This window comes from Oncorhynchus gorbuscha, linkage group LG02 (assembly GCF_021184085.1).
Source record: "Oncorhynchus gorbuscha isolate QuinsamMale2020 ecotype Even-year linkage group LG02, OgorEven_v1.0, whole genome shotgun sequence".
Classification (NCBI taxonomy): Eukaryota; Metazoa; Chordata; class Actinopteri; order Salmoniformes; family Salmonidae; genus Oncorhynchus; species Oncorhynchus gorbuscha.
This window is the reverse complement of record NC_060174.1, coordinates 21270563-21284168: the sequence shown is the minus strand read 5'-3', so window position 1 is coordinate 21284168 and position 13606 is coordinate 21270563. Positions and strand designations below refer to the sequence as shown.

Sequence of the window (13606 nt, the reverse complement as noted above, 5' to 3'; positions counted from 1 at the left end):
CAACACATTCTTTCAGCTGCCTGTGACTGGAATGAATTGCAAAAATCGCTGAAGTTGGACTTATCTCCCTCACCAATTTCAAACATCTGATTGCTGCTTAGTCCACAGTCTATCGGTAAATAGCCCACCCAATTTTACTTAATTCCCATACTGTTTTATTTACTTTTCTGCTCTTTTGCACACAATACCTGTACATGACCATCTGATAATTTATCACTTGTGTTAATCTGCAAAATTGTAATTATTCGCCTACCTCATGCCTTTTGCACACAATGTATATAGACTCTGTTATTGACTTGTTAATTGTTTACTCCATGTGTAACTGTGCTCACACTGCTATGCTTTATCTTGGCCAGGTCGCAGTTGCAAATGAGAACTTGTTCTCAACGAGCCTACCTGGTTAAATAAAAATCTTGGACACTTAGTTATAGCTGTTTTCTGTCAGCATTAGTTATAACAAGCTGTGACTTAATATTGAAAATAGTCTGCCTTAGCGATAATCTAGTTTAAAAAGTATTTACATTGCTCTTATGCTTGAATAGTGAGTTATGTCTTGTGATTTAAGATAATTATTCCAGGTATTCAAAGTGCTGCTGGTTTTTATTTCAGCACTAAAATCCAACTTTATATCTTAACAGTTATGTTGGATGTCTATGCTGAATTCACTGTTTTGAAATTGTCAGTAATAAAGAGAATGCTATTAAATGTTGACTTATGCCTTGTAAAACAACCATAGCCTCATGTATACCTGCTGCTACTCTAGGTGACATGCTCATATGTGCCTTTTGTCCTGACTGTGCCCACATTTTTAGACAAATATGCATTGTCTGGATGGTCAAACCATATTAAAATGATAACTGGCATCGGCATACATATCTTTCCAAACGATTTATTGAACAAATTAACAAAAACTGAACTTAATCCAAAAATGAGGCCAGCTGTGGAATAATCCATGAGTTTTATTGGCTCACACGCTGTCCCTTAGTACAGCAACATACCTAAAGGAACGAGAGTAGAATTAACATTCTCAAATGCCCATCTGAATAATGATATTTATTGTCATACAAAATGTACAATATAGAGATGCTGGTTAGGAAACAGCCCTAATTTTCACCAAGCACTCACATTGAAATCCTCACTGGACCAGCCTGTAGGTGATGTATCGTCCAGCAGTCTCACTGGGTCTGATTATCTTTACTACCTGTCACAGCAAAGAGAAACGAGAGCCAAGTAAATCACTTATTTCAAATGTTTTAACTCCATTAGGTCGAGGAGATTGATCTTGTACCTGGCCTCTTTTCAATCCAAAGTACCGGGCTACAGGATCTCCTTGTTGGATCCTAGGCAGCTGGCTCTCCTTCAGTTTACTGAGACACAAATCAAGAAATCCCAACACACAAGTATCTCTATATAGCTCAATCTAGTGTTAGATCAATAGATTCTCATTTGGGGTGACTATGCATGTGAATCCAGTCCATAGAACGCAGGATTTATACTCTATCCAGATACGAGTTTGAAATCCATGCTGTGAAAAAGGATACTATCGTAACAGCAATTCAGACAGTTCCTCTTTCGTCATGACTATGTGTTCAGGAACTAGCTGCAACAAAATAATTACATAATAAGATTAGTTAAGTGTGCCACATAGCAGTTCAAAAGGTCTTATGACTACAATCTTAATGATATTGCAACAACTTTCCATCTGCTTACCTCATGCTCAGTGATGTTTATTAGAAGCTCCTGCTGCAGAAACTGTTCCAGGATGTATTTGGGGGCCATATCAACTAGAGACTAAAATTTGATGTGAAGAAAAAAAAAGACCACTGAAATGAAAAGCTGAAAACACAGCTTGAAAAAGTAAGATCTCGTGTCCAACAACATCCACAAACCTTACCTGCTTAGCTGAAGGTGTCATTCCCATCTGAACTACAATGCAGGCACGTGTGATGTTTTCCTCCTGCATCCGCTGGCAGTACATCTTGATGGTCTTAATACCAACTTTAGGCTCCTCTACATGGGTGAAAATGAAAGGATTCAATATCGTCATAAGTTACAGGACTACGGCAAATGACAGGTGCTGACTTATTACTGTATCAATGACAGTCAACGTGGTCACTAGGGTCCCAATGTTGTGGCTACATTGGCAATAACATACCAGGAAAGAAAACAAACATCTGGTCTGTGGGGTCATCATTGTGTGCTACCAGGACAGTGAGATCTGTCCGTCGTGGGCGACCCTCGCTGGGTTTGTCCCCAAACTGACTTTTAAACTCATCCAAGGTCTGGTCCAACTCATCTTGGGTCACCAGGTAGCCTCTGTCATGACACAGCTGACCAACAAGGAGAGAGTTGTACAATGACGCTTTCCATGTAATGTGACAAGACAGGTCATTCATATACTGAATCATAGACAAATAGATAGGACTCATCTTTGGATCTCCATTTTAAAGTGGCCAATGTTGTTCTTCCAAGATTTGGGGCAGCCAATGAAGTTGAAAGTATCACCCAGTTGACTACATTAAAATGGTGGAAGCCCTAAACGGCGCTGCCAATGTTAGCACGGCCATTAGAGGCCTCTATCATTGTTTATGCACTAAAACTATAGCTCATTGGAGTCATTCATACTCCATCATTGAACTATAGTTAGTGAATATCAATTGCTCCACCTTTGGGTATCATATATTGACTACAGCTACCGATAGTTAGCTAGCTACTACTAAAGTTGATACAGTTAACGTTAGCTAGCAAACAGCTCACCCCAGTAACCCACCTGCATGATGGTTTTCCGAATTTTCCATAGCCTATATGTTTCTTCATCGTCATCCATTGCGTTTCGATGATATGTTTTGATTAATTACCGGTGCAGTATACGATATATCAATACATGTAAGGTACTTCTCACTAGCTAATGCTAACTCACGTTGCAGTTACGCGTTATTAGGAGCGCGCGCAATGATGATGTCACCGGATATTTCCCAACAATGAATTAAATATTTTTGACTGATCTAACCAGTCATTAGAACTGCATTTGTATTTTAACATTTATATTTGAAGAGGGTATGTCTTAGCACATGTACAAAAAAACAAACGACCGTATGACTTAGCTCAGTCAGAGAAAAACATGCAAATAATCAAGTACAGTGATGGCACGCCCCCTAGAGGCTCAAACACACCGTACGCAGTACGTTTCCCAACAAACCCTGCAGGCGGAGTTAATACAATTCAATGTCGTTGTGGCAAATTAAGCGTGTTTTAGTATTTGGGACATTGGCAAGCTGTGGACTCGTTCTTGTGATTGGATTATATTTATTCACAATGGTAGGCTATTGTATACAGTACTATATGCAGAATTAATTGTTGTGCTGTTGACTGTTACATAGGATGAAACCATTCTCTCCATAGCCCTTCTGGTGTGTGCTGATAACCTGCTAACGTTGTCTATAGCAAAGTGGCCTAACTTGCAGTGCATGTATTTAGGATTTAGTTATGTTTGTGTGTTTTATGTAATTATACTACTCTACATGATGTTCTCTTCATTTGATGTCTGTGAAAGAGCTGTGTACATACAGGGTGTTAAAAGGTATTGTGTCTGGATGTCAGAAAAAGTATGGACACATGATCATCATCTGGCTGGTTTTCAGTTTAATTATTTATTTGGTATCTGGGGTGTACACAGGGTAGGCTATGTGGTATCACAAGTCAGAACCTCCCTGCTCCCTCATCAATCTTATCAGGCATATAATTGACCTTGTTGTGTTTGTAAGATAACATCATTGAGTGGTAAAGTTTGCACCTTATCAAAATGGTGAAATAATATATACTGAATCAATGTAGTTGCCCAACCACTGTCTTGTACCACTGGCCTCAAATTAAAAGATTGATACTTGAGAAAATCCTATCTCTTAGAAAATGTAAACATGAGTCTCCATGCACATCTGCATCTATTCTATACCATATGATGCTAAAGATGTTATGACATTTGATGGAATAAAGAACCTCTGAAATAGGAAAGAACTGAGGCTTTTTGAAACCCTTGTTTACGTGCTCTGCAGAATGATTAGGCTCTCTTGTGTGAGTCATTTGTTGAGACTTACAGTATGAATAGCCTACTGTAATTGAAAATCTCTATCGCAAACAGAAATTATTTCATTGTATGCCTTTGTCAAGTGAAGGTTCATCTAAGTTGATATGATATCCTGACAAAGGTCATAAATATAAGATCACTGCATATGGGCAATATACATCCAAATATAGTTGTTGTTTGGTGTAATAGTGGGTTTTTGGACCAAATTGATAGTCTTGCTCCATCCTTTTATATATATATATATATATATATATATATATATATATATATATATAAATGTTATTGTTGATGTGAAATGTTACTGTTCATTTAGTCATAGAGAAGTACTACTGTGGTCTGTACTTTTTGAATTATGTATTTAGCAAGGTCAGTTCCCAAAGATGAGGTTACCTTTGTCCTGTGCAAGTCACACTTTGTGTCACTTCTAGGAAGAGATAACAGTATGTAATGAGGACCACTGATTGTGTAGGCGTTATCATCCTTTGCTTGTCGGTGGTCAGCATAAAAGCATCCTATCAGAGAAGAATGACATATCTTCCTAGTTATTGATTGTCAGAGTTTCATAAATTGGGGGATTAGAGTGTGTACTGTACTGAAAAGCTCAGTCAGTCAAAGGTCTGTGGGACAGAAAACTGTGCGGTCAAATCACAGGGATACTGTCACATCCCTTACTGAAAGGGAATCATGGGTCTACTAGGATCTGCTGTCCTTTTCTCTGTCTTGCTGCAGACTTTAGTAAGATCACTGAGAAATGTTTTGGCGATATTGGATATGGCAGGTTTTCTTATGTTTACATCTGCTGTCCAATCTTTCAATCTGAGAATGTATGCCAGGTGCATAGAGTGTTTATTGTTGGAGGGGAAATACACCCTTGTAATCAGTAACTTTTTAACACGTCAATTGCTGTTTTTCTGTCATTCAAACACATTTTCGAAATATGTTATGTGGATTTCCGTGTCGAATGGATGAGAGCAAAGGCATTTAATTTGAGTGATGACGATCACTCTGAAAGAGAGAGATTTGCTGAGTCTTTCCTTTACAGTGAGTGTGAGTGAGCACACGTGCGTTCCTGCACACACCAGCCAGCTAGCAGCAAACGGTACACTTTTAATATTTGGACTTACTCTATTTCTTCTCACCTCTCTCGCAGTCTGCCCCGACAGAGGACTGGCAGACAGCCACATCTATTTATGACTTCTCTGCCAAGGATATTGATGGCAACGAGGTGTCCCTCGAGAAATACAGGTTAGTGGGTGAAAAAACAAGTTACTCAGCACTCCAAAATACTAAATAACCACAATCATGTTATATATCATTCACCATAACCCTTCCAAAAGCCTCTGACCTGTTCTCTCCTGTGTTCTAATGTGTTTGTGTAGGGGAGATGTTGTCATCATCGTCAACGTTGCCTCTAAATGAGGGAAAACCCCAGTAAACTATTCTCAGTTTGCGGAGATGCACGCAAAGTACGCTGAGAAAGGTTTACGCATCCTGGCCTTCCCTTCCAACCAGTTCGGGAGTCAGGTAGCTACACCTCTCTTCATAAAAACATTTTTCTCACCTAAAACATTTCTTCTATGGCCATTTTATTACGTGTCTTATGTGTTCATTTTAGGAACCTGGCACTGAAGCTCAGATCAAGGACTTTGCTAAGTCATACAATGCTGAGTTCCCAATGTTCAGTAAGATTGATGTGAACGGGGATAACGCCCACCCCCTGTGGAAGTGGCTGAAGGAGCAGCCAAATGGGAAAGGCTTCCTGGGAAAGTGAGTGGAAACGTTTTGGAGTGTCACGACTAGCGACTCGCATATCATTTTTGATGGCCATGAATATAAAATATTGTATTTTTTTATTTAACCAGGTAAGTCATTTAAGAACAAATTCTTATTTACAATGATGGCCAAACCCGGACGACGCTGGGCTAATTGTGCACCGCCCTATGGGACTCCCAATCACGGCCGGATGTGATTCAGCCTGGATTTGAACCAGGGACTGTAGTGTCACTTCTTGCACTGAGATGCAGTGCCTTAGACCGCTGTTAATACTTTAAATACATTATATCAAATTATTTACAAACTGCGTACTAATGCTCCGCAAAGTATTTGATAATAGCTTATAAGCAGATAAGCTTATAATGTAACATGTATGAGTTTGGTTATTGTCACGGTGTTAATGATTACTTTATCTTATGATCTTGTTTTCTTCCCAACAGTGGCATCAAGTGGAATTTCACAAAGGTAAATATTTCTTAGTCAGTCATCATCATATATCCCCATCAGCAGAAAGTTGACACAGAAGTTACCCAGATTTATATGCCAAGCGTTTATCTCTGGTGAAAGCAAAGGTTGCTCATTGCATGCCCATTGAGTTCAATGTTATAGCCTCTCTTAATAAAATTAAAATGGTAGTCTTATTATTATTGTCTTTCTTGGACCAGTGTCATACAAATACATACTTAAATGGAAGTATATTTCAGCATTTATGAGTTGGGGAGTTGTGGGGTTATCGAATTGAAAACAAAAACACCTATTGACTATTATCAGATTTTGCATTTAGATCATGGAAGTTTAAAGTGATTCTCCAGAGCTTTTGTACAATTTCAGCCAGTAGTTCTGAAAGTAGTGCTCATGAGCCAAAACAGGTCCCCGAAAATTGTGCATTACGTCATCCATTTCTTATATGTTCATTTAAAAAATACATGACAATACAATATGTTATGAATTTGTAAGTGTTTTTAATCCCGGACTGAATCTTTAATGCAGAATGAGTTTCAATGTCCATTGCTTCTTCTCTCTGTATTTGTAGTTCCTGATCAACAGAGAGGGCCAGGTTATGAAGAGATATGGACCAATGGATGATCCCAGTGTAAGTCAATGACTGTAATTACAGCACAGGCCTATGATGGGCTCACTGACATGTCCATGTGATGTAGCACTCAGCCATAACCTCAGGGCTGGCCTGGAATAACCCTCCCCATCATTCTGCCTTGTGACTTTGCCACTGAAATGATGCATTATCGACCATTTATAAATGCTTCCTGGAAACATTTTTATGTGAATACAACCCCGTAAAATTGGAAGTCGTGGGGAGTGAGTGGGCTGGGGTGGTGGGGGGGGGCAATCCTCTATCAAGCACACAGAAAATGTGAATGTAGGGCATGCTTTTTTTAAATGGCTGCTCAAACATGGTATACAGTGGGGCAAAAAAAGTATTTAGTCAGCCACCAATTGTGCAAGTTCTCCCACTTAAAGATGAGAGAGGCCTGTAATTTTCATCATAGGTACACTTCAACTATTACAGACAAAATGAGAGAAAAAAAATCCAGAAAATCACATTTAGGATTGTTAATGAATTTATTTGCAAATTATGGTGGAAAATAAGTATTTGGTCACCTACAAACAAGCAAGATTTCTGGCTCTCACAGACCTGTAACTTCTTCTTTAAGAGGCACCTCTGTCCACCACTCGTTACCTGTATTAATGGCACCTGTTTGAACTTGTTATCAGTATAAAAGACACCTGTCCACAACCTCAAACAGTCACACTCCAAACTCCACTATGGCCAAGACCAAAGAGCTGTCAAAGGACACCAGAAACAAAATTGTAGACCTGCACCAGGCTGGGAAGACTGAATCTGCAATAGGTAAGCAGCTTGGTTTGAAGAAATCAACTGTGGGAGCAATTATTAGGAAATGGAAGACACACAAGACCACTGATAATCTCCCTCGATCTGGGGCTCCACGCAAGATCTCACCCCGTGGGGTCAAAATTATCACAAGAACGGTGAGCAAAAATCCCAGAACCACACGAGGGGGATCTAGTGAATGACCTGCAGAGAGCTGGGACCAAAGTAACAAAGTCTACCATCAGTAACACACTACGCCGCCAGGGACTCAAATCCTGCAGTGCCAGACGTGTCAACCTGCTTAAGCCAGTACATGTCCAGGTCCATCTGAAGTTTGCTAGAGAGCATTTGGATGATCCAGAGGAAGATTGGGAGAATGTCATATGGTCAGATGAAACCAAAATATAATTTTTGGGTAAAAACTCAACTCGTCGTGTTTGGAGGACAAAGAATGCTGAGTTGCATCCAAAGAACACCATACCTACTGTGAAGCATGGGGGTGGAGACATCATGCTTTGGGGCTGTTTTTCTGCAAAGGGACCAGGACGACTGATCCGTGTAAAGGAAAGAATGAATGGGGCCATGTATTGTGAGTTTTTGAGTGAAAACCTCCTTCCATCAGCAAGGGCATTGAAGATGAAACGTGGCTGGATCTTTCAGCATGACAATGATCCCAAACACACCGCCCGGGCAACGAAGGAGTAGCTTCGTAAGAAGCATTTCAAGGTCCTGGAGTGGCCTAGCCAGTCTCCAGATCTCAACCCCATAGAAAATCTTTGGAGGGAGTTGAAAGTCTGTGTTGCCCAGCAACAGCCCCAAAACATCACTGCTCTAGAGGAGATCTGAATGGAGGAATGGGCCAAAATACCAGCAACAGTGTGTGAAAACCTTGTGAAGACTTACAGAAAACGTTTGACCTCTGTCATTGCCAACAGAGGGTATATAACAAAGTATTGAGATACATTTTTGTTATTGACCAAATACTTATTTTCCACCATAATTTGCAAATAAATTCATTAAAAATCCTACAATGTGATTTTCTGGATTTTTTTCTACTCATTTTGTCTGTCATAGTTGAAGTGTACCTATGGTGTAAATTACAGGCCTCTCATCTTTTTAAGTGGGAGAACTTGCACAATTGGTGGCTGACTAAATACTTTTTTGCCCCACTGTATCTCTCATAGTGTCTCTCCTGAATGGGAAATCCAACACACCACAAGTGTCTATAGCTGGCTACTGTTATGGCTCTTATCTAACAAATTAAATCCAATTATATTAAATCCATATAAGGAGAGAAACATAACTGAAAATCAACTAAAAGACATTGGTGCTGGAATGGTGTCCTCACTATACGATAGGCTGGTGACTCATAATATAAAACATCTACCTGTTATGAATGTCTGGGAGAAGGACCTGCAAAGTTCAGGGTTTAAATGGGATTGGACCACGATATGGGGGAAAAAATGTGCCTCTTCTAAGAGCCTTGCCCATCAACCTATTACATTTTCTCAAAGGCTTTATTTTACGCCAGAGTGAAGGTTCAAAATGAAGGTTGCGGATAGTGATGTGTAATAAATGTACCCAATCTGAGGTGGGAAATTATATGCATATGCTTTGGAGCTGTTTACCGGTAAAGTCTCTTTGGGTTCAAGTGTTTTCAATGGTTTTCTTGGCAGGAATCTACCTGCTCTAGCATTTCCTTATCTTGTCCCTCAGAGGCAGATTGTTATGGTTGCATTAACAGCAGGCAAAAAAACTATTCTATTGAGTTGGTTTGCCCTTTGCAGATGTTGGTTGTTTATATACTAGGATATTGCACAGCTGGAAAGATCCAATGCCAGACTGCGTTGGGCCAAGCCCAAAACTCTGGTCAATTGGTCATATGCTGCCTCCCACTTACAAGACCTAATTTAACAACAATGTTTGGTCTTGTGGATGGGAGATGGGATTGCCCTGCTTTGTCTACCTTTAATATTCCTATGTGGCTCTGGGTTGGTACACTTTGAGTTTGAAATTTGAATAGGCTGATTGAATTTGGAAATACTGAAACCTATTTGGTTTTAGTTTGGTTTTGTCCTTATTTGTATCCTGTTGTTTTTATCTTTGTTTATTCATTCATTTAGTTTTTTCTCCCTATTGAACTGTACATTTTTGCAAGTATTGTATGTTGAAACTGTCTTGGAACATGCAAGAAAAACAAATCATTGTTCAGAAAAAGAAGAGACATGGATGCAATTCATCATACCTATATCTTCTCCTTCCTTTCAGGTGGTGGAGAAGGATCTTCCTAAGTACCTGTAATTCTTCCATGACTGACGGACTAATGCACTGATATTCCACCCCCCCCCCCCCCCGCCCGGTCAGCCAATGGGTGTGAGTGGGACCATTCCCCAGACCAGTGACGGTCTGTCCACAAACCCGCCTGACGGACAGGACAGACCTGATGAAAATGGCGTGCAACCCCCTGGGAGGACCCCCTATACCCAGCCAGTACACCGGAGAGGAACCCTGACCTCTACAACTGTTCCCTTTGAATACTTATAACGGAATGTGCATAATAAAAAATGTGATCTTAGTGTCATATTCTATAATAAACTAAACTACTTTGTGCTAATTCTGTTGTCAAGTGTGTTTATTGTCAATGGGGAATGCGTCTTTCAACGTCTTTATGTTTCTTGTTTTTAATTCTCATCACATACTACACAAGTAGAACAGTAATAAAACCATGGTTCCTGTTACTAACCTGTTTTGCTATGCTGATGTTTTGCCAGGAGTTGATGATGTGGACAAGGTTGTTCCATGTGATGCAACAAGAAGTTCAAGTTACTGATTACCTAAAAAGGAAATAGTCATTTAGATTTACCACCTGAGAGCATTCCTTCATATATGAGTGGTAGTGCTTGAAATTGAATTTGTGAATCTGTTCTGCTGAAATAAATGTTACACTGCCCTCTACTGGATTTGAGAACAAAAATGGTGCAACCATAGTCACTCGCCAGTCATCCCTTTGCTCTGTTGACAGAGACTGTTGGCCACTGAGTATATACTTAAGCAAGAAGGCCTGAAAAGGTGTGGGCTGGATACAGCCCCTAGCCGTGGTATATTGGCCATATACCCCACAAACCCCAGAGGTGCCTTATTGCTATTACAAACTGGATACCAATGTAATTAGAATAGTAAAATAAAAATAAAAAAGTTTGTCATACCGTGGTATAGGATCTGATGTACCACGGATTTCATTCAACCAGCATTCAGGACTCAAACCACCCGGGTTTATAATTACGCAATAAGGCACGAGGGGGTGTGGTACAGTATATGGTCAATGTACCACGGCTAACGCTTTGAACACACCGACAGCGTCAATGCGCAAAATAGTATGCAGTATCATCTGGATATGTATGAAACAAAATTTCAACATTCACCTTCTGCTACCGTTTGTCAAGCCGTCTATGCATAGGTTTGAACACACTGCAACTGCCTCTGCAATGCAATGCTGCAAGGCAAACGCATGGTTTCATTGGAAATGAATGTAATTCTGGTTTACCAAAATGCATTGACGCTGTCTGCGTTTTCAAAGCACAAGGGCCTGGACACAGCCCTTAGCTGTGGTATATTGGCCATATACCACACACCCCTGAGGTGCCTTATTGCTATTAGAATCTGGTTACCAATGTAATTAGAACACTAAAAAATAATTTGTCATACCGTGGTATACAGTCTGATATACCACGGCTTTCAGCCAACCAGCATTCAGTGATCAAACCACACAGTTTATAATCACAAATTAACACTCATGATGAATCTGCATTTGATTAATAATCTACATTAAGACCAGTCAGATTTAATCAAGTTCTGTAGATGGTCTATGGACGGGTCAGGTTAGTTCGAAATGCAGTTCACATTGCCATTCACAACAACAGCTCTTCTTTCAGTTGATTAAGTTAAGAAGAGCACTTTGCCAACCAGAATAAACTTGTGGACCTGATAGTTGGCAAAATAACAACAAAGCCCAGCCATTCTATAATACCACAAATGCTATTTTCATTTTAACTCTCCTACCAAGAAGAGCAGAAGCCTTCAAGCCTCTGCAGGTGCCTGTCAGTCATTCTGCAACTTGAAGTTTTCCGATGTTGGAAGAGGAGCAGTGCCTCATCAAGGTGCCAAGGATATCAGACATCAAGGGCAATCCCTGGCTTTTGTTGATGGGAACAATCAATATGTTAGTCAGAGTATTCCATCTTTGTGCAGAATTCATGCTCAATAGATTTGGTCATCATCCATTTTGAAAGGTCATGGACAGGGGCGAAGGTCGGTAGCTAGCCACCCTTTTTGAGGATAAAACCTTTTTCCTCGTCAATTAAAAGAGGAAGGATTCAATCAAGCAGTTAATTTGGTTTATTGTAGCTATATTTAATTTATCATTGCCTTGCACAGGAGAATGCGTGACGTACAGCCAAGTCAATGTCAGCAGTTCTTCAAGAATCAGTCGGAGGGAGACAGAATGCACAGCATCAAGCCAGCGACAGCAGAAAGTGCAGTCGAACCGAGAGGACCTGTGTCGCGGACGGGCTGATAACCACTGCACGGATGCCTGGTCCATAACGGATATCACACTGAATTTGTTTTAATTTCAACGTATGGTTTAGCTGTAGGACGCTGAATAACAACAGTTCTTTTTCTCTGAATCGCGCCATCGCAGTTGGTCTTTCATTCAGAGGGCTTGCCCTTTCTCCGGGAGTCTGGATGGAAGCAGCACTGCCAGTAGCTGAGGGAGCGGTTGGGCTGTCAGAGGCCAGGGAAGCGACTCCTTTTTCCGGGGCCACAGCATCCGAGGATGCGGACACTGTCATTGGAGTAAGCTATGGAATGGATAGCGACTTCGGTAACTAAATATTTGTATTGATTGTAGCTATATCTGGCATTGTATTAGTTAGCTGTGTTGATGCAGTTCCAGCCGTGGCTGTGGTTCTGTGTTTCATCTTTTTTAGTCAGGTAACATGGCTAGCTAGCCATACCGACTCAGCTAGCTAGCAGGTTAGACTGACTGTCATTGAGATTACAGCTAACGTTCGCAGCAAGATCACTCACTGAATGCCACATCAATTTCATACAGGGTGAAAATAAGTAATTTGTCAAATGTTTAACTTTGACATTCGCAAGCATCCGAATATTCCTTGATGAATAAGCGTGCCAGTAGTAGTGAGGAGTCGACTCCCATTTTTGGTTGTCAAGCTAGCGGAATCGATTCCTAGGATTCAGTATTTTAGCAATGTAGGAAGCTATTTGCCGTACACAAACTCTTGCATATTTCACAGCAAAGAAAGAGCAAGATAGCAAGAGATGGGAGGGGGCACCGCCAGAACCGTGCATCGGTAATAAGATGTAGACTATCGCAATGCTGTATGTCGCCATTTCTTGGCTTGCAATGTCTCTTGCAAGTTCACTGAAGTAGGGGTTTTCAATGAGTAGGCTGAGCCATTCTACACGCAACAGACCGAAGACACACTAGCGTTTTTCATAACGAGGAGCAGGCGAGGGAAAGCGAGTCGGTGCAGTCAGAACCACATCTTTGTAATCTGTATCTAGAAATGTCTTTCTAGCATAGCAATGCCTTGTAAATGAACCAAAAACATATTAACGTGTATATCAGGCTGTCAGTGAGTATGGCTACGCCGTTCTTCGTGGTGCCAGTGAATTGAAGTTGCATCAGTTTAATTTGGCCAAAATGTGCAATAAAAACTATTGTGCCCAGTTTATTTAATGAAACCCTGGCTGTTGATGTCCTAGGTCAGGGCTCTCCAACCCTGTTTCACCCTAACCCCAGTTGTAAGTAACCTAATTCAACAATTTGCTGGTTGATAAACTGGTTCAGATGCGCTAGATTAGGTTTGGAGTGT

At 40.5% G+C, this 13606-nt stretch overlaps 3 protein-coding genes across 7 annotated transcripts in view; 2 read left to right on the top strand and 1 right to left on the bottom strand.

The window, feature by feature from the left end:
* Window positions 1–873: 873 nt before the first annotated feature.
* Window positions 874–3026, bottom strand: polr2eb (RNA polymerase II, I and III subunit E, b). The gene is made up of 8 exons (XM_046304501.1): window positions 2771–3026; window positions 2156–2330; window positions 1895–2010; window positions 1711–1791; window positions 1542–1600; window positions 1289–1367; window positions 1126–1201; window positions 874–998 (listed from the first exon to the last, which is right to left on the bottom strand). Exons 1-7 carry the CDS (start codon window positions 2825–2827, stop codon window positions 1136–1138), a joined length of 633 nt encoding a protein of 210 aa, XP_046160457.1. The 5' UTR covers window positions 2828–3026; the 3' UTR covers window positions 874–998; window positions 1126–1135.
* A 142-nt stretch (window positions 3027–3168) lies between these two features.
* gpx4a (glutathione peroxidase 4a) lies at window positions 3169–10323 on the top strand. Of its 2 annotated transcripts, none has more exons than XM_046304514.1 (7): window positions 3169–3318; window positions 5235–5329; window positions 5464–5608; window positions 5700–5851; window positions 6298–6322; window positions 6891–6950; window positions 9978–10323. In XM_046304514.1, the coding sequence occupies exons 1-7, from the start codon at window positions 3226–3228 to the stop codon at window positions 10008–10010; spliced, it is 603 nt and encodes a 200-aa protein (XP_046160470.1). In that variant the 5' UTR covers window positions 3169–3225; the 3' UTR covers window positions 10011–10323. The 2 variants fall into 2 exon arrangements, with proteins under 2 accessions (XP_046160470.1, XP_046160478.1); XM_046304522.1 differs by lacking the exon at window positions 3169–3318 and adding an exon at window positions 4661–4819.
* Window positions 10324–12238: 1915 nt separating this feature from the next.
* Window positions 12239–13606, top strand: part of LOC123999049 (phosphatidylinositol 4-phosphate 5-kinase type-1 gamma-like) — a 101994-nt gene continuing 100626 nt past the window's right edge. For all 4 annotated transcript variants that reach the window (XM_046304404.1, XM_046304421.1, XM_046304398.1 and 1 more), the window contains exon 1: window positions 12239–12591. In XM_046304404.1, coding sequence (XP_046160360.1) covers window positions 12453–12591 — 139 coding nt within the window. In that variant the 5' untranslated portion in view covers window positions 12239–12452. The remainder of the gene's footprint in view (window positions 12592–13606) is intronic.

Excerpts from the sequence above, each read along its gene's own strand:
- polr2eb (XM_046304501.1), bottom strand. The coding sequence starts at position 2,827 with ATGGATGACGATGAAGAAACATATAGGCTATGGAAAATTCGGAAAACC. Across the intron at positions 2,331-2,770 it reads TTCGGAAAACCATCATGCAG|CTGTGTCATGACAGAGGCTA; the intron begins GTGGGTTACTGG and ends CTTGTTGGTCAG. Across the intron at positions 1,601-1,710 it reads TAAACATCACTGAGCATGAG|CTAGTTCCTGAACACATAGT; the intron begins GTAAGCAGATGG and ends ATTTTGTTGCAG.